General features: G+C 47.1%; 1 protein-coding gene across 2 annotated transcripts in view; it reads right to left on the reverse strand.

The window, feature by feature from the left end:
- SUZ12 (SUZ12 polycomb repressive complex 2 subunit) overlaps positions 1 to 25,913 on the reverse strand; it is a 214,702-nt gene that overhangs the window by 118,897 nt on the left and 69,892 nt on the right. Inside the window, exons 7-8 of one of the 2 annotated variants that reach the window (XM_033960806.1) lie at positions 17,639 to 17,731; positions 16,386 to 16,617 (exon numbers count right to left, since the gene is read on the reverse strand). In XM_033960806.1, coding sequence (XP_033816697.1) covers positions 16,386 to 16,617; positions 17,639 to 17,731 — 325 coding nt within the window. The remainder of the gene's footprint in view (positions 1 to 16,385; positions 16,618 to 17,638; positions 17,732 to 25,913) is intronic. The other variant, XM_033960807.1, reaches the window with a different exon arrangement.

Raw genomic sequence — 25,913 nt, forward strand, 5'->3', positions numbered from 1 at the left:
GGGACCGAAATTCCGGACTCCATCATGTTATCCGCCATCAGTTGAGACCATTGCAGATAAGCACGCGCAGCATAAGAATTGCAAACCGCGGCCTGCAAGGTAACTGCTGCAACCTCAAAGGACACCTTAAGCGAAGATTCAATCTTCCTATCCTGGACATCATAGAAACATAGAAGATGACGGCAGAAAAGGGCTACAGCCCATCAAGTCTGCCCACTCTGCTTATCCACCCCCTGTCTATGCCCTAATGACCCAATTTCCTTATCTTGACCCTCGTAGGGATCCCACATGGGTATCCCATTTATTCTTAAAGTCTGGCACGCTGTCTGCCTCGATCACCTGCACTGGAAGCTTGTTCCAATGATCAACCACTCTCTCTGTGAAGAAATACTTTCTGGTGTCGCCATGAAATTTTCCGCCCCTGAGTTTGAGCGGGTGCCCTCTTGTGGCCGAGGGTCCCTTGAGAAAGAAAATATCATCTTCCACTTCGACACGTCCCGTGAGGTACTTAAATGTTTCGATCATGTCTCTCCTCTTCCTACGTTCCTCAAGAGTGTAGAGCTGCAATTTGTTCAGTCTCTCTTCGTACGAGAGACCCTTGAGCCCCGAGATCATCCTGGTGGCCGTCCGTTGAACCGATTCAATTCTGCGCACATCTTTACTGTAATGTGGCCTCCAGAATTGCACACAGTACTCCAGATGAGGTCTCACCATGGCCCTGTACAACGGCATTATGACTTCAGGCTTTCGGCTGACGAAACTTCTATTGATACAACCCAATATCTGCCTTGCCTTAGATGAAGCATTCTCCACTTGATTGGCAGTTTTCATGTCTGCACTGATGATTACTCCTAAATCTCGTTCTGCTGAAGTCCTAGTTAAGTTTCTCCGTTCAAGAAGTACGTCCTGCATGGATTTCCACTTCCGAGGTGCATGACCTTACATTTCTTAGCATTGAAGCCTAGTTGCCAGGTTGAGGACCAACTTTCCAATGTAAGCAGGTCCTGCGCCATATAATTCTGTAAACTGCATTCACTTACTATATTACATAGTTTGGCGTCATCGGCGAATAGTGTTATTTTACCTTGAAGCCCTTGAGTCAGATCCCCTATGAATATGTTGAAAAGGAGTGGACCCAGGACCGAGCCCTGCAGCACTCCACTGGTCACCTCCGATGTTTTAGAGAGGGTACCATTAACCACCACCCTCTGAAGTCTGCCACTCAGCCAATCATTGACCCATGCAGTTAGTGTCTCTCCTAACCCCATCGATTCCATCTTGCTTAGCAGCCTGCGGTGTGGGACACTGTCAAAAGCTTTCCTGAAGTCCAGGTACACGACGTCCAAAGACTCTCCCAAGTCCAACTTTCTTGTTACCCAGTCAAAGAAGCTGATGAGATTGGATTGGCAGGACCTACCCTTGGTGAATCCATGCTGACTGGGATCCCGAAGATTCCCTTCATGCAAGATCGTGTCCAATTTGCTTTTAATTAGTGTTTCCATGAGTTTGCACACTATTGATGTGAGACTCACCGGTCTATAATTCGCAGCCTCTGCCCTGCAACCCTTTTTATGCAGAGGAACGACATTAGCTAATTTCCAGTCCAGGGGAACTTTCCCCTTACTTAGGGAGAGATTGAATAGCTCAGCCAACAGTTTCGCCAGGACATCGCTCAATTCTCTGAGCACTCTTGGGTGCAAATTGTCTGGTCCCATGGCTTTGTTCACCTTGAGTCTTGCCAGTTCACTGTAAACTTCACCTGGTGTGAACTCAAAATTCTGAAACGGGTCTTCTGTGCTTTGTGTTGCCTTCAACTGGGGACCGTGTCCCGGTGCCTCACAGGTGAAGACTGAGCAGAAGTATTCATTCAGTAGTTCGGCTTTATCGGAATCTGCTTCCACGTAACTTCCCATCCTTCAGTGCAACACCCCCCTCAACTGGCAAAGTAGTCTTCTTGGTGACCGCGGCCAACAACGCGTCTACCCTAGGCTGTTTAAACATCTCCAGTTCATTTGGAGCAAGAGGGTACAACTGCCGCATGGCTTTCGTCACCCGGAGACTGGCCTCCGGCGTGTCCCATTGCATCGTAATAAGCTCTTGCATAGCCTCATGAACCGGAAATGATCTAGGCGGCTTTCGAGTACTAGCCATAAGCGGGTTCGAGGACCCGGACACCAGCGGATCCTCTTGCGAGATGTTCAACCCTTGCAACTCTTTTGAAATCAATGAGGAAAGTTCCTCCCTGTGAAAAAGACGGAGTACGGTAGGATCATCCACATCCCTACCCAGCGTCTCCTCCGCGTCCACATCCGTCACCTCACCCTCTTCCAACAAGTCAGAAATAGGCAGAGACAAGGGGGAGACTGAGGCAGGGTCCCCGTCATCTGCGGCAGCCAGTCTGCGACGCTTCGCCGCCTGAGACTGCACCGGAGGTGAAAGACTCGCAGTAGTAGCAGGAGGAAGCAAAGAATTAGGCAAAGTTGGGGATAATGCAGGCTGAGAGCCCTGCATCAAAAAAGCACGGTGCATCAGCATCACAAACTCTGGAGAAAAAGTGCCCTGCAACAACCCTGTCGGTTCGGCCTGCAGCGTGGACTGAGCTGAAACCGCGTCTGCCACGAGGTCTCCCGAAGCGCCAAGAGCCGCTGAACACTCCCCCGACGCTGACTCACTCTGAATCGCGGCGGGCCCAACTGCAAGGAAAGAAGCGCTCGACCGCGCCTCCCCAGCGCGGGAAAACAGCAACTCCCCAGCCGGCAGCACGGACTCCTCGGCCGGAGCGTCCAAGCATCCGGCTGTGCACAGACCCAACGGTGTTCTGCGCTTCCCACAGCGCGAACACCGCTTAACCGCCTCTGCTGCCATAGGATCGATTCCCTTGTTTCTCTCTCTTTTTTTTTTTTTTTAAACGGCTACAATTCAGCCCAGAGGAATCCCGCCAAAACACACAAACACAACGCTGCACACCCAACGGACCAGCGACTCCTCTAGCCACACCAAACACTCAGAGCCAGAAAATCCTACTCACCAACACTAAACCCAACAACACATGCAGAGAAGCTATGGCTGGCAGTTGTAAGCTGTAAGCTGAGCAGAAGAACAGCACAGTTCCACACTGTGAGGCTCTTTTTTTTTTTGTCAAGGAAAGAAGAAAAATTAAGAGCCCAAATAAACCCCTCAATCCACTGGAGGAGAGGATGGAGCAGGGACCTGGGGGGGGCCCAGGTGTAACTCCCAAAGCTGGCACCGCTCAGCCAGTCATCCCTTTCTACCTGAAGAGAAAGAATCTCAACAGAAGAAATTATTATTTCTCAGAATTTTCACCAGACACAGCCAGAATCCAGGAGCTAGAAGGATAGCTACCAAACCTGCTGGGAGATAGAGCATACTGGATGTACAAGAGGAATGCCAACCTATAAGACCACCTGTTAATCAGTTTCTCTATCTCCACCTGCTGGTCGATGTGTGCTATCCCACTGGTCTCTGGATTCATCTGCTGCTGTGCTAAGGAAAATCGGGTAGCATCTCAAAAACTGCTTTGTAACTAATGTAGGAAAACTTGAACAGAATTCTAGACTCTACTGGCAACCAGTGAAGTTTTTGATAGTAAGGGGTAATGCGTTTCCATTTTTTTAGACCAAAAATGAGGCAAACCGCAGTGTTCTGGATTAGTCTTAGTTTTTTGAGTATTTTTTTTTATAAGCCCCTAAATATATAATATTACAATAATTCAAAATACTCAGAATGGATGTTTGTACCAACAGGCAAGGGAGATTCAGGGTATTCCTTATGTAGGTTGGGAATAAAAGGTCTCTGCTTATGCAGATGACATTTTGCTTTATTTGAGGAATCCTGGATCTACCATCCCGCATTTACTGGATTTGATTGACCGATTTGGCAAATTTTCTGGATATAAAATAAATTGGAGGTTCTTCCAATGTACACTGTTCTAAATGTACACTGTCCAAAAGGACTATTTGACTCCCTTTTCTTTGGAAAGAAAGCACAGTTACTTACCGTAACAGGTGTTATCCAGGGACAGCAGGCAGATATTCTTAACGTATGGGTGACGTCACCGACGGAGCCCCGGTACGGACCTTTTTAACTAGAAAGTTCTAGTTGGCCGCACCGCGCATGTGCGAGTGCCTTCCCGCCCGACAGAGGAGAGCGTGGTCCCCAGTTAAGATAAGCCAGCTAAGAAGCCAACCCGGGAAGGAGGGTGGGACGTAAGAATATCTGCCTGCTGTCCCTGGATAACACCTGTTACGGTAAGTAACTGTGCTTTATCCCAGGACAAGCAGGCAGCATATTCTTAACGTATGGGTGACCTCCAAGCTAACAGAGAGGGAGGAGGGATGGTTGGCCATTAGGAAAATAAATTTTGTAACACAGATTGGCCGAAGAGTCCATCCCATCTGGAGAAGGCATCCAGACAGTAGTGAGTAGTGAACGTGTGAACTGAGGACCAAGTGGCAGCCTTGCAGATTTCCTCGATAGGTGTGGAGCGGAGGAAAGCCACAGAAGCAGACATAGCTCTGACCCTGTGGGCCGTGACAGCACCTTCCAGTGAGAGACCGGCCTGAGCATAACAGAATGCAATGCAGGCAGCAAGCCAGTTGGAAAGCGTCCGTTTAGAGACAGGACGACCTAGACGGTTAGGATCGAAGGTCAGAAAGAGCTAAGGAGACGAGCGGTGAGCCCTGGTACGATCCAGGTAGTATGCAAGGGCACGCTTACAATCCAGCGAGTGTAACGCCTGTTCCCCAGGATGGGAATGGGGCTTAGGGAAGAAAACAGGCAATACAATGAACTGGTTGAGGTGGAAGTCCGAGACCACCTTAGGCAGAAATTTAGGATGGGTACGCAGAACCATCTTGTCATGGTGAAAAACAGTGAAAGGTGGGTCGGCAACCAGTGCATGCAGCTCACTAACCCTCCTGGCAGAGGTGATGGCAATGAGGAAAAGCACCTTCCACGTAAGAAATTTGAGTGAAGTTCTGGCAAGAGGCTCAAATGGAGGTTTCATGAGGGCTGAGAGAACCACATTCAGGTCCCAGACGACTGGAGGAGGCTTCAGAGGTGGTTTGACATTGAAGAGGCCTCTCATGAACCGGGAAACCAGGGGATGAGCCGTGAGAGGTTTTCCGAGGATAGGCTCATGAAACGCAGTGATGGCACTGAGGTGGACTCTGATTGAGGTAGACTTGAGGCCAGCGTCAGACAGAGAGAGTAAATAGTCCAGTACAGTTTCCACCGCCAGTGAGGTGGGATTGTGATGATGAAGGAGACACCAAGAGGAGAACTGGGTCCACTTCTGATGGTAACATTGGAGGGTGGCCGGTTTCCTGGAAGCATCCAAAATACGACGGACAGGCTGAGACAGATTCTCTGGAGAGGTCAGCCCGAGAGAAACCAAGCTGTCAGGTGGAGCGAGGACAGATTGGGATGTAGTAGAGACTGATGCTGCTGTGTAAGTAGAGTAGGAAACACAGGAAGAGGAATGGGCTCCCTGGAGTTGAGCTGAAGCAGGAGGGAGAACCAGTATTGGCGAGGCCATCGAGGGGCGATGAGGATCATGGTGGCTCTGTCCCTGCGGAGTTTGAAGAGCGTCCGCAACATCAGAGGTAGGGGAGGAAAGGCATAGAGGAACCGATCCGTCCAGTCGCGCAGGAATGCATCCGGGGCCAGACGATGAGGAGAGAAGAGTCTGGAACAGAACTGGGGCAGCTGATGGTTGTGAGGAGCTGCAAAGAGGTCCACCTGAGGAGTGCCCCAGAGAGCAAAGATGGAATGGAGTGTGGGAGGATCCAGGGTCCACTCGTGAGGTTGAAGGATGCGGCTGAGATTGTCGGCCAGGGAGTTCTGTTCGCCCTGGATATAGACAGCCTTGAGGAAGAGACTGTGGGCCGTGGCCCAGGTCCAGTTGCGGATGGCCTCCTGACAGAGGAGGGGAGATCCAGTGCCGCCTTGCTTGTTTATGTAGTACATGGCGACTTGGTTGTCTGTGCACAGGAGAAGAACCTGAGGGTAGAGAAGGTGCTGGAAGGCCTTGAGAGCATAGAACATGGCCCTGAGTTCGAGGAAGTTGATGTGATGTTGACGCTCCTGAGGGGTCCAGAGTCCCTGGGTGCGAAGATCTCCCAGGTGAGCGCCCCATGCATAGGGGGAGGCATCTGTGGTTATGATCATGGAGAGGGTAGATGAAAGAGTAGACCCCTGGAAAGATTGGAGTTCAACCACCATTGAAGAGATTGCCGAAGAGACGATGTCACAGAGATGGGATGAGTAAGAGGATCGGTGGTCTGTGACCATTGGTTGGCTAGAGTCCACTGAGGTGTCCTGAGGTGGAGTCGCGCCAGAGGAAGTACATGGACCGTCGAGGCCATGTGGCCCAGGAGGATCATCATCTGCCGAGCTGGAATGGAGTGATGAAGGAGCACCTGACGGCAGAGGTGGAGCAGAGTTTGATGGCGGTCGGAGGGGAGAAATGCCCTCATTAGAGTGGTGTCGAGAACTGCTCCAATGAACTGAAGTCGCTGTGTGGGAAGCAGATGCGACTTGGGGTAGTTGATCTCGAAACCCAAGAGATGGAGGAACGAGATGGTGTGATGAGTGGCTTGAAGTACAAGCGGAGACGTAGGTGCTTTCACCAGCCAATCGTCCAAGTTTTTGTTTTTTATATTTAATAATTGTTAAATTTAAAGTGTACATCGCTTAGAATATTTGATTAAGCGATTTATCAAGTCATCTAATAAACTTGAAACTTGAAGTAGGGGAACACCTGAAGGTCGTGAGACCTGAGGAAGGCCGCCACCACAATAAGGCACTTGGTGAACACTCTGGGCGATGATGCGAGGCCAAAGGGTAGCACTTTGTACTGATAGTGATGGTGCTGAATCTGGAACCGTAGGTAGCGACGTGAAGTCGGATGGATTGGAATGTGAGTGTAGGCCTCCTTGAGGTCTAGGGAGCACAGCCAGTCGTGGTGGGAGAGAAGAGGGTAAAGCGTGGCTAGGGAGAGCATTCTGAACTTCTCTTTGACTAGACACTTGTTGAGGTCCCTGAGATCGAGGATGGGACGAAGGTCTCCTGTTTTTTTGGGGACCAGGAAGTAGCGGGAGTAGAATCCCTGACCCCTTTGGTCTGGAGGTACCTCTTCGATGGCATTGAGGAGAAGGAGGGATTGGACCTCCCTCAGGAGGAGGGGGGTTTGGGAGGAGTGAGAAGCAGACTCTACGGGAGGATGGTCTGGTGGAAGAGTCTGGAAGTTGAGAGAGTAGCCGTGGCGAATGATGTTGAGGACCCACTGGTCCGAAGTGATGACCTCCCAACGGCTGAGGAAAAGCTGAAGACGTCCTCCGATAGGTTGAGGGAGAGGCAGCGATGGTGGGAGAATGGCTATGCTCTGGAGAAAAGAGTCAAAAGGGTTGAGACGGCTTAGATGAAGGAGGAGGTTTGGCAGGTTGAGTCTGTGGGCGAGCCTGAGTCTGATGTTGGTGGTGAGGACGGCGAGACTGTTGTTGAGGCGGATTGAGAGGTCTGGCCGAGAACCTACGCTGGTAAGAAGACTGTTGTCTGTAGGGACGAGCATGTGGAGTTTTCTTTTTAGGTTTGATCAGAGTGTCCCACCTGGTCTCATGTGCTGAGAGTTTCTGGGTTGTTGAGTCCAGGGACTCTCCAAAGAGTTCATCGCCCAGACAAGGTGCGTTAGCCAGGCGGTCCTGGTGGTTAATGTCTAGGTCAGAGACTCTCAGCCATGCCAAACGGCGCATGGCCACCGCCATGGCAGAGGCACGAGAGGTCAGCTCAAATGAGTCGTAGATGGAGCGAACCATAAATTTCCTGAGTTGGAGGAGGCTGGAAATTTGTTGCTGGAACAGAGGGACCTTACGTTCAGGAAGATATTTCTGTAAGGAGGAGAGCTGTTGCACCAGATGCTTCTTGTAGAAGGAGAAGTGGAAGGTGTAGTTGTTGGCTCTATTGGCTAGCATGGAATTTTGGAAAAGGCGCTTACCAAATTTATCCATGGTTTTTCCCTCTCTGCCAGGAGGGGTGGAGGCATATACACTGGAACCCTGAGATTTTTTCAAAGTAGATTCCACCAGGAGGGACTCGTGGGGCAATTGAGGTTTGTCAAAACCTGGGATTGGGATAACCCGGTACAAGCTATCCAATTTACGAGGGGCTCCGGGAACAGTGAGGGGAGCCTCCCAGTTCTTATAGAAAGTTTCCCGTAAGATGTCGTGGACGGGCAACTTTAGAAATTCCTTGGGAGGTTGCTCAAAGTCTAGGGCATCGAGGAAAGCCTGAGACTTCTTAGAGTCGGACTCTAAGGGGATGGAAAGAGCTGCTGACATTTCCCTAAGGAATTTAGAGAAAGAGGATTGCTCTGGTTTGGAGGCGGTGTCGGTCATGGAGGGTTCTTCGTCGGTTGACGAAGCGTCCTCTTCGGTACCCTGAGGGGTGTCTTCCCACAAGTCTGGGTCCCTAACGTCGGGGTGCGTACGTTTGGACATCGGCGTGGAGGGCTCGGCATGGCGGGTCTTTGAGAGAGATTTGCCTGAACGCACCGAGGCGGTACCGGGTGAGGAAGACCGATGTCGTTCCTGGGACCAGACAGGGTCGGCAGTAGCACGGGTATGCACCGTAGGTGTTTCGGCCAAGAGCACCGGCATGGAGGTATTAGTCGGTACCGAGGGGGTCGACACCGATGGGACAGTGCGAGGCTCGGACCGGTCCTGTACCGGAAGGTGCGGTGCCAGCAACGCCGGCAACAGTTGTTGGAGTTGTTGTTGCAGCTGCTCCTGTAACTGTGTTTGGAGTATGGCTGCGATGCGGTCATCCAGGGGAGGCACCGGTACCACTTTTTTCTTCTTCGGTACCATAGGTGCCGCTCTACGCTCCGGCGATGAGGAGGCCGATGATGAGGCACTCACCGAGATCGGAGCAGAGCGTTTGCGGGGCCGGTGCGGCGCTGGAATGGCCGGTGTCGCAACCGTGGCAGGAGGGTGCTCGAGGGAAGTGGAAGGCTTCTTAGCCGGCTTACCTGGGCCCAACGACCCCGAGGAAGGGTCCGGTGGTGTCGACGTCGTCGGTGCCGACTTTTGGGGTGCTGTCGACGTCGCGGCAGGTTCCATGGCAGATCCGGTACCAAACAAAATATTTTGCTGGATCTGCCTATTTTTCAAAGTGCGCTTTTTAAGCGTAGCACAGCGGGTGCAGGTGTCAGCCCGATGCTCTGGACCCAGGCACTGGAGGCACCAATTGTGCGGGTCTGTGAGAGAGATCGGGCGTGCATATCGCTGGCACTTCTTAAAACCCGGTTGAGGGGGCATGAAGGGAAACATGGCCTCCGCAAAATCAAAGCCGGAGGCCTGTATGGTGACAACAGGCCCCGCCGGGGCCGGCTCGAAAAAATAAAGAAAACTCAACGTTTTTGTTTTTTTTTAAGGAAAAATAAAGTAATCCAAAGGGGAAAAAGGAAGAAATTCGGAAAAAATACGCGAGCGGGAAGGCAAACTAATGATTTCAACGGCCGTTGAAAAACATGCGACTTCTTCGCTCCGCGGAAACGAAGAAACTGGGGACCACGCACTCCTCCGTCGGGCGGGAAGGCACTCGCGCATGCGCGGTGCGGCCAACTAGAACTTTCTAGTTAAAAAGGTCCGTACCGGGGCTCCATCGGTGACGTCACCCATACGTTAAGAATATGCTGCCTGCTTGTCCTGGGATAAGATAGTATAAAATATTTAGGCATTTAGATTAAAAAAAACATTGAATGATACGATGAAAGTAAATGAAAAATCTTTATTGCTAAAGGTCTCAGAAATGTGTGAGCAATGGAACCCCTTACATCTGTCTTGGTGGGGGAGTTCAAACGGTTAAAATGATGATTTTGCCTGTGGTTTGCTACCAAATGAGTTTATTTTCAGGGGTCCTTTTATAAGAAACTAGTGTTTAAGCCCGTTACATTAACGGGTGCTAGAATATATGCCTGTCTGTCTTTCTTTCTTTCTGTCTCTCTCCCTGCTCCTGTCTCTTTCTTTCTGTCTCTCTCCCTCCTGCTATTTTTCTCTCTCTCTCCCTGGCACTCTTTGTCTGTCTGTATTTCTTTCTGTCTCTCCTCCCCCCCCCCCCCCCACTTTCCTTTGCAGAAGCGGTATTTCCCTGCCCCTCCAGGTCCCTGTGAAGCAATTCCCTTCTCTTACCTGAGCTGTCCTGCTCCATTCGGCCCATCCCTGTGATCTGGCCTGCTCCGTTCGGCCCCTTCCCCTTCCCTTCCCGCGGGCTGGCCTGCTGCGGCCGAAGGTTTTTGTTTCAAGTTTTTAAAAGTGCCGTCGGCGGCTCGTCTCACGCTGCTGATCCTCCTGTAAAGAGCAGCCTGCAATGGTGGCTGGCTTTAGCGAACCTCGCAGGCCGCTCTCCAGCCTCGGTAGCACGTTCCCTCTGACGCACGGGTTCGCGTCAGAGGGAACATGCTACCGAGTTGGAGAGTGGCCTGCGAGGTTCGCTAAAGCCGGCCACCATCGCAGGCTGCTCTTTACAGGAGGATCAGCAGCAGCAGTGGTGGCAGCGGCGAGTGAGGGCCGAGGTATGTTCCCTGCCGAGGACGCGGGCAGGGAGAGAGCTTGCCTGGCTTCCAGGGTGAGTGAGGGCGGGAGGAGGGGAGTGGCCAGAATGTTCCCTGCTGCTGGGTTGGCTGCCACGGATCACACACCACAGTGGCAGGGAACATGAAATCCTAAGTGCGCATGTGCGCTTAGGGTTTTATTATATAGGATTGAATAGTATTCTCACTAAATTTATTTGGCTGGGTAAAACTGCTTGAGTTGCTTTAGCATCTTTACAAAAAACAATTGCGGCAAGTGAGGTATATTTCCCAAATTTTTATAGGTACCATCAGGTCTATATACTGCATAAGGGTATGTATTGGATCCTTCCTGAGCTCATGGAACATCTACCTGGTTGGCTTTACTTAGAATGGCAACTCCTGGCTCCATTGAGATTATGTCATATTTTAAGTATCAAGTTACCTAGGATTTATAAGGACAATAGAATTTAAGTTTCCACATGGCAAACATTAAAATTTATTAATAACTTAACACTTATTCCGATTCATCAATCCACGTGTCAGTACTTATGGTTGAACTCCAAGATTCAAATTGGCGGGTTTAAGATCATCTGGAAGCATTGGATGCAGGCAGGTATACGTACAATAGATGATGTGTTATCAAATGGGAGACTGTTTGAAAATTTTCACAACTGCAACTATCATTTGGCATTGCAAAGTCTCAAAAATATAAGTGGTTGCAGTTGAAGCAGGCCATTCAGAAGGGGTTCCTGAATGGCGAAACTTGAAAACTCAGTATAGCTTGCAGGGCCTTTGCTTCCAGACAGATTTCCTAGGGCATCAGGCCGCCAAGTGGTACAAATTAATATCAGAATATTTGAATAAGAAACCAAAAACAGACTTAAAAGATATTTGGAGCATTGAGATTAAGCAGCAGATTTCTGCATCTCAATGGCCACGAATTTGGACTTGGAGGATGAGATGAACAGTGTCAGCATCTATGAGACAAATATGGTTTTTTTGTTGCATAGAAGTTTTTGGACCCCTGTTAGATTACAAAAATTAGATAGTTCTAAGTCAAATAGATGCTGACACTGTAATCTCGATATAGGGACACTGGATCATCTGCTTTTATTTTGTCCTTGATACTTAAATTTTGGCAATCAATTTGGAGTCAAATCAATAGAATACTGGAAAATCCAGTGGCATTGACATATGATGCAGTGCTGTTTGGCATGTTAATGAGGACCAAGAGACCAATAACTTCCCATAACAACAAATTACTTTTCATCATGATGGAAGTCGCTATACAACTTATTCTGAAAAACTTGGGATAGATTAAACTATAGTTTTTGGTGGGAATCTTTGTGCCAAACTTATAAATTTGAATATATGAGAGCAATACAATTGGGACATTATAAAAAATTTAAGGATATTTGGGACCCATTGACAAAATTTTGTAAAGATTGATTATTAGATTTAGCCATTTGATTATATGCATCCAGGATGGGTGTGTGGGAGGGGGGTATGTAATTAATTTATTATTGGATTGCAAGGTTATTTATCTTGTTCATTTGCATTATATTAAATGTTTTTACACTTTTAGGAAGGATGGGTGGGGATGGAGTTATGTATTTATTGTATCATTAGAAGGAATTGAATGCTGTCTATTGAGTTAATTGATTGATAATGTTGCACTTTATGCTGGTTTTAAAATGAATAAAGATTTAAAAAAAAAAATTGTGGGACAAAAATAGAGGATCTCTAATTAGAAAACAAAGGATGTAAATTAAAGAACTAAGGCCGGTATTGGACAGATCTGCACGGTCGGTGTCCTATATATGATGATTCAGTGTAGGATGGGCTGGGATGGGTATCAATGTGAACTCTACTAATATGGAACATGATGATGTTACTGGCCAGACTTTTACGGTAGATATCCCGCAAATTATCAATGGAGAGACAAGCTAATCAAATCATGTATTTTTAAAATGAGTATCACTTATGAACAGACAGGATGGACCATTCTGTTGTTATTTACTATGTTACAGCGGGTTGAGCAATAAGCGAACAAGTGCCTTTGCGCGATCTAAAACATGAAAGGTCTGCAAACTGGCTACTTCTAAACCTGTTTCTAGACCCATCTGAAGAAAAACCAGGACCACCGAAAAAGGAGCCCTCTCAAGCTCCACATGATTCTTAGCATATCACTGTTGAACAGCCTTCCAGGCTTTGGCATAAAACGCCATAGCAGAGGGTTTCATTAAGAGCAAAAAATAAAATAAATTGAGATAACATCTGAAAAACTGCGCTTCCTCCAAGCTGAGCGCTCAAGAGCTAGAAAATGACATTGGGAAAAAATTTGTCCCCGCCTCCGTGAGCTCGGCCCTGTCCTGTCCCTGCAAGCTCAATCCCCATACTCACCCCATCCCCACAAACCATCTGATCCCATCCACACAAGCCTTGAATACTTTTATACTGAACTTAATTTCTTAAAGTATAAAAATAAATATTCTGTACAATTGTCATTTTATAAATCAAAGTTCTGGCTGCTGAACTAGAGAACGAGATGTTCAGCTGGCAGGGCTTTGTTTATAAATTTTTTATCAACACAACTAATACACTACTTTATCCTAAAGCAAAAATAAATAAATAAATAAATATACATTTTTTTTCTACCTCTGTTGTCTGATTTCTGCTTTTCTCATCTTCTCCTCATTCAATTCCTTCCATCTACTATCTGCCTTCTCTTTGCCTCTTCAATTTGCTCTGTTACTGTGCCTCTCCCTCCCCCCCACTCATTGGTCTTGCATCTCTGTCTTCTTCCCTTCCAGCATCTTCTCCCCACTCTCTCTTCCCCATTTCCCTTCCAGGGTCTACTCCCCACTCTCTATTCCCCATTTCTCTTCAGCGTCTTCTCCCCTCTTTCTCTTCCCCATTTCCTTTCAGTGTCGGTTCCTTTCCCCCTTCAACAGTCGTCCTTTCAAGGGCCAGATTCTTGTTGGTATAGGTCTGGATGACCTTTACTCAGGTGTTGTGAACAGCACCCTATGTTGCTCCATGTGAACCAGTTTTGCTGGGTCTTTGGATTGAACACCTAGCACAGAGGTGCCCACACTTTTTTGGCTTGCGAGCTACTTTTAAAATAACTAAGTCAAAATGATCTACCAACAATAACATTTAAAAAAACACAAAGCACACTGTACACAGAGAAAATGTTCATTATCATTTGTATTCAGGGTTTTTCCAGAGGAAAATCATTTTTCCTACTTTTTTGTCTAGTGATTTCATGAGTCTCTGGTTGCACTTCCTTCTTCTGACTATCAATCCAATCAATTTCTTTCTGTCTCTCTTTCTCTCTCCCCCTGCCTACCTGTCTTTCTTTCTCTCCCCCTGTCCCCCTCTTTATTTCTGTCTTTCTTTCTCTCTCTCCCTGCCTGTCTTTCTTTCTCTCTCCACCTACCTATCTGTCTTTCTTTCTCTCCCCCCTGCCCCCTTCCCCCTTCTTTATTTCTGTCTTTCTTTCTCTCTCCTCCTGCCCCCCCCCAAGCCACCATGCCTATTTCTCCACTTCCCCAATTCTTTCTCTCTCCCTGCCCCCCCCAAGCCACCATACCAATTTCTCCCTGCTTCCCCGAGCCACCCCTGGCGCGTACAAGCGCCGGACCCACAAGCCTTCATCTCCGACGTGAATTCTGACATTGGAGAGGAAGTTCCAGGCCAGCCAGGCAGCGATTGGCTGGCCCAGAACTTCTTCTCTGACGTGCTGGGACTTCTATTGTTTAATATATTTATTGATGATCTGGAGACCGGGACAAAATGTGAGGTTATCAAATTTGCTGATGACACCAAACTCTGCAGCAGGGTTAGGAACACAGAAGACTGTGAAAACCTGCAAAGGGACCTAACGAGACTGGTAGACTGGGCAAATAAGTGGCAAATGAGTTTTAACGTAGAGAAATGCAAAGTCATGCATGTAGGGAAAAAGAACCCGATGTTCAGCTACAAAATGGGGGGAACACGGCTAGGGGTGAGTAACCTTGAAAGGGATCTGGGAGTTATGGTTGACACATCACTGAAACCATCGGCACAGTGTGCGACAGCCTCAAAGAAAGCAAATAGAATGCTGGGCATCATCAAAAAAGGTATCACAACCAGGACAAAGGAAGTCATCATGCCGCTGTATCGCGCAATGGTGCGCCCGCACCTGGAGTACTGTGTTCAATACTGGTCGCCGTACCTCAAAAAGGATATGGCGGTACTCGAGGGAGTGCAGAGGAGGGCGACTAAACTGATAAAAGGTATGGAAAATTTCTCATACGCTGACAGGTTAAAAAAGCTGGGGCTGTTCTCCCTGGAGAAGAGGAGACTTAGAGGGGACATGATAGAAACTTTCAAAATCCTAAAGGGCATAGAGAAAGTGAATAAGAACAGATTCTTCAAACTGTGGGGAGCCACAAGCACTAGGGGTCACTCGGAGAAATTGAAAGGGGACAGGTTTAGAACAAATGCTAGGAAGTTCTTTTTTTACCCAGAGGGTGGTGGACACATGGAACAAGCTTCCAGAGGAGGTGATAAGCCAGAACTCTGTACAGGGGTTCAAGAAAGGTTTGGATAGGTTCCTGGAGGATAAGGGGATAGAGGGGTACAGATAGAACTTGAGGTAGGTTATTGAATTGGTCAGTAACCACTTCACAGGTCGCGGACCTGATGGGCCGCCGCGGGAGCGGACCGCTGGGCAGGATGGACCTCTGGTCTGACCCAGTGGAGGCAACTTCTTATGTTCTTATGTTCTTATGTCAGAATTGACGTCGGAGGTGAAGGCTTGTGGGTCCAGCGCTTGTACGCACCTGATCTGGCTTAGGGAGGCAGGAAGAACAAGATTGCAAGGGCAACGTAATCGACTCACGTTGCCTTTGCAATCTACTGGTCAATCGTGATCGACCATTTGGGCACCCCTGACCTAGCATATGGAATCCGGAAGGGATGTTAAACAGAAATTTAGAAAGAGAAACACGGGATTCTTGATTCAACTAGAAATATAAAACGCTGCATTAGAGTTGATATGTTAATATCACCACAGTAAATGAGCCCTATGGTAATATCAAACAATATTATAATTTGGGGGAGAAAAGACAACGGATCGGATTCTCTAAACGGCTCCATTGTTGGCAGCCACCAATTGATATCAATCATGCCACGGCACCGTTTAAAAAATCATGCCTCCGGCAAAGATAGGTGTTGGAAATGTAGGCTGGTAGGTGCATTGGATTTTCTTTTGAAGTCCACTTTTAAACAGCATTTTGGTGCCAGTAGGGTGCCTACTAGCTCTAAGTTAAGGCGAAATTTATAGAATATGGGCCAAGATGTGAACTTCAGAATAAATTTATATGTCTCCCTCACCACAGGTGTTTGTCCGCCCCACCTCAAATTCAATTTAAGCTTCCCCAACCTGCTTTCTCTGTCAGGTATACTCTAGGTAATGCCATACAGTAGGAGATATAGCAGTATATAAGACACTATTGGCACTAGCATCCCTCATTGCACCTGAGCAGCATATCCAAGCACAAGTGATTTCTGACAGAGGATCCAAGTACTGCAGCTTGAGTCACAAAGAACAACCCAGTTCTCTTAACACAGTACTTAGATCTGACCAACAATATTGCAACAATTTTAATTGGGCTTTTGATATCAATGAAAAATACCTGCAATTTAATTTATTATTAATCATGATTTCCAAAAAGCACAGCCTAAGTGGCTCATTTACAGTAACGTTTCTTTAAAACTTGCAGAGTGACTAACACCACACACTTACCAATGTTTTCATTTGTTTCTCCATTGATCAGTCCATTAAATTCCCTTCTTCCGGAACGAGTCACTCTGAACAACAGTGAATAGGATTTCACCATATGGCTGTTGCTGGGTTCAAATTCATTACTGGAAACTGCAAGTGATGGGAAGTTTCCTGATTTTGTTGGGTTGATGTCTGGATTTAAAGGCACCTGTTTTTTACCTGTAGGAACCTGCCTTATTGGACAACTGACATCCTACAGGATGAAAAGAGTAAAACATTTTATAACTCCTATGTAAAACTTCACATTTAAAGCATGTTCACATTTTGAAATTTCTGATCCTAACACGTTATATTTTATCTTAAAGCATCACCATCACCATTACAAAATGAATTTTTTTTATTTCACCAATGGTCAAGGAAAGAAAAGCACTCTCTCGTGGATTATACTTTTTTTTGAACACCAGAAAGCAAGATAAACCCAGTACATTATTAATAGAAGTTACTGTACAACAGATCAAACACAATAATAATTTTCTGCTAAAATTATTTTTCTAAGGGTGATTGAGTCAGCATGGACTGCGCTAGGAGAAAATAAGATTTACAGAGTACTGAATATGGTTTAGGTTGACTTTTAACTGTAAGAAGTGATCAACATAGGAAATGGGAACATTAATACAGAAGGTAGAGAAGTTCAAGGGTGGAAAAAAATCTGGGAGGTACATCAATTTCACTACTCCTAGATTAAAACAGATGAAGAAAAGATAGAAAATTTCAACCAAAGCACAAGGTTAAGAGAAAGCAAACTCTGTAAGTATTACTAAGACACAATTCCAAAGATAAAAGACTAATGAAGTCCAGAGACAATGAAAAAACACATAGTAAAGGAAAAGTAGTAAAAACTGCTGTAAAAGAATGCAGATTGCCAGGCAGAAAGTAAGCTCATTCAAGGACATGAGTGGGAAGATAGTGATTAAATCCACAGATCATGGAAAGTGATGCACTGCAAAAGGCTCTAGAGTTTGCATGATTAAAAATATACTGAGGGGGCGAGAAGCTGGGTTGCTTGGTGGATAAAGAATTGTCCTTAAACCTCCGGAGTCAGAGGTTCACATTCAGCATGAATGTCTGAACAGAAAATTTGGTGGTTGTAACTGAGTTCTCCTTTAATAGGAGTTCAAATTTGCAAAATTACAGTACATATGTGGCACAGTTCTCAGTCTCTGCTCAAGAAAGGCCCAATACTGAGCTGATATAGAGACTGAACTACTTCTCACCCCTAGAGAGGGTGGTCCCTCCAGGTCAGGGTTGAGGTCATTACCGGGGCAGCGTGGGGAAGCTCGCACTGCAACTGACTGATTGTACCTGGCCTGTGGATTTAAAAACAAAACACGACTTCAGTTTCTATTGATGCTTGCCCCTTTTTGCTTAAGTAGTAAATAGTCACATTTAAAAAAAAATATATATATATATATATATACTAAGCAAAACTACCGCAAAGTCCTATTTCTTTAGAATTCAATCCAGACGATAAATTTCTATCACTTAAAGAGTGCTTTACAAAGATGAAAGCATGAAATCAACCATACTGTTAAACTTTCCTTGCACAAATAGTATTCACTGTGACTAAAAATGTCTGTCTGGAGTAGATTCTAAAGGATTTTTGCTACAATAAGGCTCTTTCTGAACAGGATGCCATACATATTAAAATCCTAATAAAAAATTGGTATATGCAATGTCTCTTTTCCAAGTTATAATATGTACTAAGGTTAATACGGGATGATCTCCAGACTTTTAAAAAAAATCATTTTTTTTCATGAAAAAGATAAAGGAAAATGTGGAGCCAACACATCCTTCCCCAGGTTAATAACAAATACAATTTAACCATTACTTTTTCATTGACTTATCTTTTTACTTTCTTGTCATTAAAAAGAATTAAATCTGCCATAGAACCAAAAATCCATCATATAAGCTTTTAGAGGGATAAGCTAACAGCTCTTTAATAAGATGGAGAGCAGCACTATAGTACTGTTAGAACAATGCTTTAGGCCAGGGGTGTCCACACTTTTTGGGCTTGCGAGCTACTTTTAAAATGACCAAGTCAAAATAATCTACCAACAAAATTTTTTTTTTAAAACACAAAGTACACTGTACGCAGAGAAAATGTAAATTGTCATTTATATTCCGGGTTTTTTTCAAAGAGGTCAAGGCAGATGACTCTATGCACGGTCACCTCAGTAACAACAAAAATAGACAAATATACCCTCCTCCCTTTTTACTAAACAGCGATAGCAGTTTTTAGCACAGGGAACTGCGCTGAATGCCCCGCACTGCTCTCGACGCTCGTAGGCTCCCTGCGCTAAAAAACGCTATTGCAGTTTAGTAAAAGGGTGCCATAGTGCAAAATATAGACAGCAGATATAAATTCTCAAAACAGACATTTTGATCACTAAATTGAAAATAAAATCATTTTTCCTACCTTTGTTGTCTGGTGATTTCATGAGTCTCTGGTTGCACTTTCTTCTTCTGACTGTGAATCCAATATTTCTTCCCTTCTTTCAGCCTCCTATATGCTTCCTCTCCACCAGACCTCATTTTCTCCCCCAACTTTTTCTTCCTCTCTCCCTGCCCTTTCTTTCTCCCTGCCTCCCTTTTTTTTCTCTCTTCATGCCCCCTTTCTTTATGTTTCCCTTCTTTCCTTCTGTCTCCCTGCCCTCCCCCAAGCCACTGCCATCGAGGAGCAGGCCCCTAAGTCACCGCCGCCCCAAGCTCTCCCTGCAGAAGCAACAGGCCAACCAGCCTTCCTCTCCCCGACGTCAATTCTGCCGGAAAGGAAGTTCCAGGCCAGCCAGGCAACAATTGGCTGGCCCGGAACTTCCTCTCCGACGGCAGAATTGATCTCGGGAAGAGGAAGGCTGATCGGCCCAGTAGATTGTGAAGGCAACACGAGTCTATCACGGAGCCCGAGATGGGCTCCGCGATCGACTCACTTTGCCGTTGCAATCTACTGGTTGATCGCGATCGACATATTGGGCACCCCTGCTTTAGGCTATGAAGGAATAAAATTATTAAACAGATGTTTGTTGCACATCTATGTACTATGCATAAATTACATGAGTAAACATCCTTGGGAGATCTATTAAGGGCCAGGGAGTATTAAAAGATATTTATAAAATATTCAAAACTAAAATATAATCATCATGATAAAAGAATAATTCTACTCAACTAGTAAAGGCTTGCAATTGGAACATTAATGCTTGTATAGTACTCGCATGCTTGTATAGTGGCCTGCATGAAGTTGAAATAGACTGCTCAGACTTCAATCAGTTCTCCATGGGAGATGTTAGAAGGAAAGTAAACAACTTTGGGGAAATAAATGTTGAACACACAAAAGACACCACTATGATTATTTATTACACTCATTTCCAAGAAGATTTTCACCTTGCTATGTTTGGTGTATCAGCTGAGACAGATTCCAATTTAAAGCTTACCTCTGTTATAAAACACAGTTACTTACCGTAACAGGTGTTATCTGGAGACAGCAGGTAGATATTCTCACATATGGATGACGGCATCCACGAAGTTCATTAAAAATAGTGTCAAAAGTACATTGCCACTAAGTTTTTAGAAAGTTTGTGCCTGCCCGCACCGTGCATGCGCGAGTGCCTTCTCGCCCGACGTCGGCTCATGGTACCTCAGTTCCATAAGCAAGCTAAGAAGCCAACCAGGGGAGTTGGGAGGGATGTGAGAATATATGCCTGCTGTCCCCAGATAACACCTGTTACAGTAACTAGAACTGTGTTTTATCCTAGGACAAGCAGGCAGCATATTCTCACATGTGGGACTCCCTAGCTTAATGCAATGGGATGGAGGGAGAATTGGCCATTAAGAAGAAAATTAATTCTGTAAACCTGCTTGTCCAAAACGACATCTCATCTGGAATAGTATCCTAGACAGTGGTAAGATATGAATGTGTGAATTGAGGACAAAGTGGCTGCTATGCAAATATATCTTAAATAGGAGTGGAATGGAAAAAGGCCACTGATGCTGCCATAGCTTGGACCTTGTGTGATAACACATCCCTCGAGCTGCAGCCCAGTTTGAGTATATTAGAAGGAAATACAGATCGCTAACCATGCAGAAATAGTTCGATTGGAGACAGGGAGGCCCAATCCATTAGGATCAAATGAGATGAACAGTTGAAGTGAAGACCTGTGTGGCTTAGTCCTTTGTATGTAGTAAGCCAAGGCATATCTACAGTCCAAAGTGTGAAGAGCTGTTTCTCCAGGATGAGGCTCTGGGGAAAAAAAACTGGAAGCACAATGGATTGATTCAGGCAAAATTCCACGACTACTTTAGGGAGGAATTTAGAATAAGTCCTGAGAACCAAATTGTCATGACGAAATACTGTGAGAGGTGGGTCGCAAACTAATGCTTGAAGTTCAATTACTCGAGTGGAAGTGACAGAGATCAAGATGACCACTTTTCAAGTGAGAAACTTAAGATGAGTAGATACCAGTGGTTCAAATGGTGGCTTCATCAGACTGGCAAGGACTACATTAAAATCCCAGGCAACTTGAGTGGAAGTTTAGAGTTGAATAGTCCTTTCATAAACTGGGAAACAAGCGGATGAGTGACCAGAAGTTTATTGTTGATATGAGCATGGAAAACACTAACAACACCAAGGTAAATTCTGACCAAAGTAGTTTAAGTCTAGAATTGGATAAATGGAGAAGATATTCCAACAGTGAAAGAAGAGAAGAGGAGGAATCATTCAGGTCATGGAGATTATACCATAAATTGAAGAGTGTCCACTTATGTTGATAGCATTGCTGAATAGAAGGCTTTCTAGAAGCAGCTATAATGGCTTATACTGAGTCAGAAAGATTAGAATCAGCTGAAGTCCAGACCAAGAGGTACCAAGCTGTTAGGTGCAGAGATTGCAGACTGGAATGTAAAAGAGAGCCTTGACTGAGTGAGCAGAGATGGAAAGATCTGCATAGGAATTGGACCCTTGGTACTCAGCTGAAGTAGAAGGGAAAACCAAGATTGTCTGGGCCACTAAGGAGCTATCAGGATCATGGTAGCTGATTTGCTCTTGAGTTTAACTAAGGTCTTTAGAATGAGAGGGATTGGCAGAAATGTTCGTCCAATCCAGAAGAAATGCATCCTCGAGGCAATTTGTGTTTGTGGGGAAACGCAAACACATCTATCTGAGGAATCCCCCAAAGAGAGAAGATGTGGTGTAAGACTGTGAAGTTGAGAGACCACTCGTGTGGTTGGAGAAATCTTCTTAGCTTGTCAGCGAGGGCATTCTGCTTGCCTTGCACATATCGTATTTTCACGCATATAACACATGCGTTTTTACCTACCGCGCATACCCCTCGCGCGTTATACGCGTGAGCGCGGTATACAAAAATTTTTTTACATAGTTCCCACCCCGCCTGACGCCCGATTCACCCCCCCCCCCAGCAGGACCGCTCGCACCCCCACCCCGAACGACCGCTCGCACGCGCTCCCACCCGCACCCGCATCCACGATCGGAGCAAGAGGGAGCCCAAGCCCTCTTGCCCGGCCGACTCCCCAACTCCCTGACAATATCGGGCCAGGAGGGAGCCCAAACCCTCCTGGCCACGGCGACCCCCTACCCCCACCCCGCACTACATTACGGGCAGGAGGGATCCCAGGCCCTCCTGCCCTCGACGCAAACCCCCCTCCCTCCAACAACCGCCCCCCCCCCCCCCCAAGAACCTCCGACCGCCCCCCCCAGCCGACCCGCGACCCCCCTGGCCGACCCCCACGACACCCCCACCCCCCTTCCCCGTACCTTTGGTAGTTGGCCGGACAGACGGGAGCCAAACCCGCCTGTCCGGCAGGCAGCCAACGACGGAATGAGGCCGGATTGGCCCATCCGTCCCAAAGCTCCGCCTACTGGTGGGGCCTAAGGCGCGTGGGCCAATCAGAATAGGCCCTGGAGCCTTAGGTCCCACCTGGGGGCGCGGCCTGAGGCACATGGGCCCAACCCGACCAGGGAGGAAGGAAGGCTTCCTGGAGTTGCGGTAGTAGTGAGCGAGTAGCGGACCAGGGAGATGGAATCAGTGTGGCAGGGAGGGAGGCAGGCTGTAAGGCTTCGGTGCGGGAGGGAGGAAGGACAAATGCTGGAAGGCGAGGAGGGGGCAAGAGCTCGAGGAGGAAGGAGGAAGGGAGGGAGGGAATAGAAAGAGACAATTGTTGGGCCTGAGGAAGTAAGGAAGGAAAGAAGGAAAGAAAGAAAGAAAGAACTATCTAGAGCAAGCAAAAATCACCAGACAACAAAGGTAGGCTTTCAATTTAGTGATCAAAATCTGTCTGCTGCAGTATATTTGTCTATTTTTCTAGGGGGCTGGGTTCAGAGGCACAATTTGGTTCAGAATATTTTATTCTTGGTTTTTCCTCCTCTAAATCTAGGGTGCATCTTATGGTCAGGTGTGTCTTATGGAGCGAAAAATATTGTATATCCTTTGCTCCTTTTCTGACTGTATTTCTGGCTGGGAGAGTCGGGAGCGAGCTGAGAAGGCAGGGAGAAGTCCCAGCAAGGCAGCGTAAGCAGGGACAGAGCGAGGCAGGCGAGGCGAGCGGCAAACAGCTTCGGGGTAGCGGCGAGAGTAACTCCGCCCACCCCCACCGCATCAGCACTTGGCGCCGGGCCCCTCCTTAAAAGGAGGCGAGCCGACGGTTCCAACACTGCTGGGAGAGTCGGGAGAGAGCTGAGAAGGCAGGGAGAAGTCCCAGCAAGGCAGCGTAAGTAGGGACAGAGTGAGGCAGGCGAGGCGAGCGGCAAACAGCTTCGGGGCAGCGGCGAGAGTAACTCCGTCCACCCCCACCGCATCAGCACTTGGCGCCGGGCCCCTCCTTAAAAGGAGGCGAGCCGACGGTTCCAACACTGCTGGGAGAGTCGGGAGAGAGCTGAGAAGGCAGGGAGAAGTCCCAGCAAGGCAGCGTAAGCAGGGACAGAGCGAGGCAGGCGAGGCGAGCGGCAAACAGCTTCGGGGTAGCGGCGAGAGTAACTCCGCCCACCCCCACTGCATCAGCACTTGGCGCCGGGCCCCTCCTTAAAAGGAGGCGGGCCAACGGCGCGCAGCCGTTCGGCGCGCGGCGAAGGCGAGCGGCAAAGGCGCTCGCCTTAGCGAGAGCGCCTTTGCGAAGGGCCTTGAGAAGGGCCCATACATTCCCATACTCTATCAGACACACTCTCCCCTTTAAATTTCTTCTTTAAATTTTTCTTCTTACACCCATACATTTTCTTAATCACCCTCAATCAGAAAGTTAATCTTCCCTTCCCTTGAACCCCTCAGACTCTCTAAACTCTCATACTCCATCTTAAACCTTACAAACCCTCTGATATCTATATCCTTTTCTTTACAGAAATAGTTCTCTCAGAAATGGCAGGGAGGACACGGAGCACCAAGGCTATGTTCAAGATCAACACCCCAGCGTCCGGAGAGACCCAAGGGATGGCCAAGGTCTGTACTCAGAAGGAAGAGGGTGACACGGATCAGAGGGCAGAGGTCTCTGTGCAGACCGAGACCATCCCCTTCCCAGTGTTCGCTACAGTCTCTAAGCAGACAGAGGAGCTGGGACAGGGAAACATAGACGAGGACATCTTGCGGGAACTGCTGAACCTCAGGGAGGAGGTAAAGCGACTGAGGAGTATCAGGGATGACGAGGCCTTCATCGACGATGCCATCCTGGAACTGTCGCACCTCACAGAGCGAACCCACGACAGGTCCATCCTTGACACACCCAAACCTCCAGCCCTAAAATCAATGATTGGAGTACAAGAGATGATTAGAGATGCCGGCCCCTGGCAACTGGTAACCTCCTCTACGGGCAAGCAGAGAAAATTCACCTCATTCTCACTCACTTCTTCTTCTTCTTTTTCTCTCCAACAGGATAACTCCACAACAACCCCACAACTCACTCTCAGAAACAGATTTCAGATATTACAAGATGAAAACACCGAGGAAATAACGGAAGGGGCTCAGGAGAATACCCAGCACATAACCTCACATCCAGGGCTCACGGATCATCCCCCCCGGAAGGAACGAAGAGTAGTGGTCATTGGAGACTCCATGCTAAGGGGCACCGAGGGACCAGTTTGCAGGCCCAATTTGCAGTCAAGAGAGGTCTGCTGTCTCCCCGGAGCTAGGATCCGGGATGTCACCACCAGCCTAGACAAACTTATAAAACCCACTGATCATTTTCCCATGTTTCTCATCCATGTAGGCACAAACGACACTGCCAGGAATACCACGGAGAACATTCCCAACGACTTTGGAGTACTGGGAAAGAAGCTGAAGCAGATAGGAGCACAGGTGGTGTTCTCATCGATCCTCCCAGTAAGAAACAAAGGCAGAGCTAGAGAAGAGGTGATCCAATGGACTAACGACTGGCTCCGCAAATGGTGCATAGAAATGAACTTTGGATTCCTAGACCACGGTGAGACACTCCAGGGACTACAGGGACCAGACGGACTCCACCTAACCAGAAGAGGTAAGAAAGTATTCGGACATCACCTGGCCCACCTACTCCGCAGGGCTTTAAACTAGGTATGTTGGGGGAGGGTACATACTTATATCCCAGAGCAGTAAGAAACCACCCTGAGGAGGCAAGTCACACCCACACTTCTAAGTCTAAGGTAAGTACCCATGCTATCCACGATAATTTAAAGGGAATTATCAATAAAAATTTAGGAGTCACTCTAACCCAAAAGGGAATCTCTTCACAGATATGGAGGGCTATGTACGTCAATGTACACAGCTTGGGCAATAAAATTCTAGAATTAGAGACTGAGATAATAAACGCTGACCTAGACGTGGTAGCAATATCAGAAACCTATTTTGAACTCCATAAAGGGTGCAAGACTCAAGCAAATGGTACAAGAGCCCACCAGGGACCAGACAATACTTGACCTGGTACTCACCAACGGAGACAGCGTCACGGATGTCTCAGTTGGAGATACACTGGCCACCAGCGACCATAATATGGTATGGATTAACCTCAAGAAAGGTTTCTCAAGGTCAAACACAGCAACGAGGGTTCTCAACTTACTTCGACCGCATGGGAATTTTTGTCCATCAGGAGTTGCAAAAACAAGCACAACCTAACAATGTAGAGGATATGTGGTTGACTCTGAAGTCCACCCTACACGAAGCAACAAACCGCTACATAAGAACAGTAAGTAAGCGCAGGAGGAACAAAAGACCCCAATGGTTCAGCGCTGAAATTTCGGACCTCGTTAAAAAGAAAAAAGAAGCATTTATCACCTACAAACATTTAGGAAAACAAGAGGCGGAAAAAGACTATCTGGACAGGTCAAAAGCTGTCAAAATAGCAGTCAGGGAGGCCAAACTCAAAATGGAAGAAGATCTAGCACGGATCATTAAGAAAGGGGATAAATCCTTCTTCAGCTATATTAGTCACAGGAAAAGAAACAAAGATGGGATAGAACGCCTGAAGAAATCGGACGGTAACCTTGTAGAATCAGATTCTGCCAAGGCAGAATTACTAAAC

Source organism: Geotrypetes seraphini, chromosome 10 (assembly GCF_902459505.1).
Source record: "Geotrypetes seraphini chromosome 10, aGeoSer1.1, whole genome shotgun sequence".
Classification (NCBI taxonomy): Eukaryota; Metazoa; Chordata; class Amphibia; order Gymnophiona; family Dermophiidae; genus Geotrypetes; species Geotrypetes seraphini.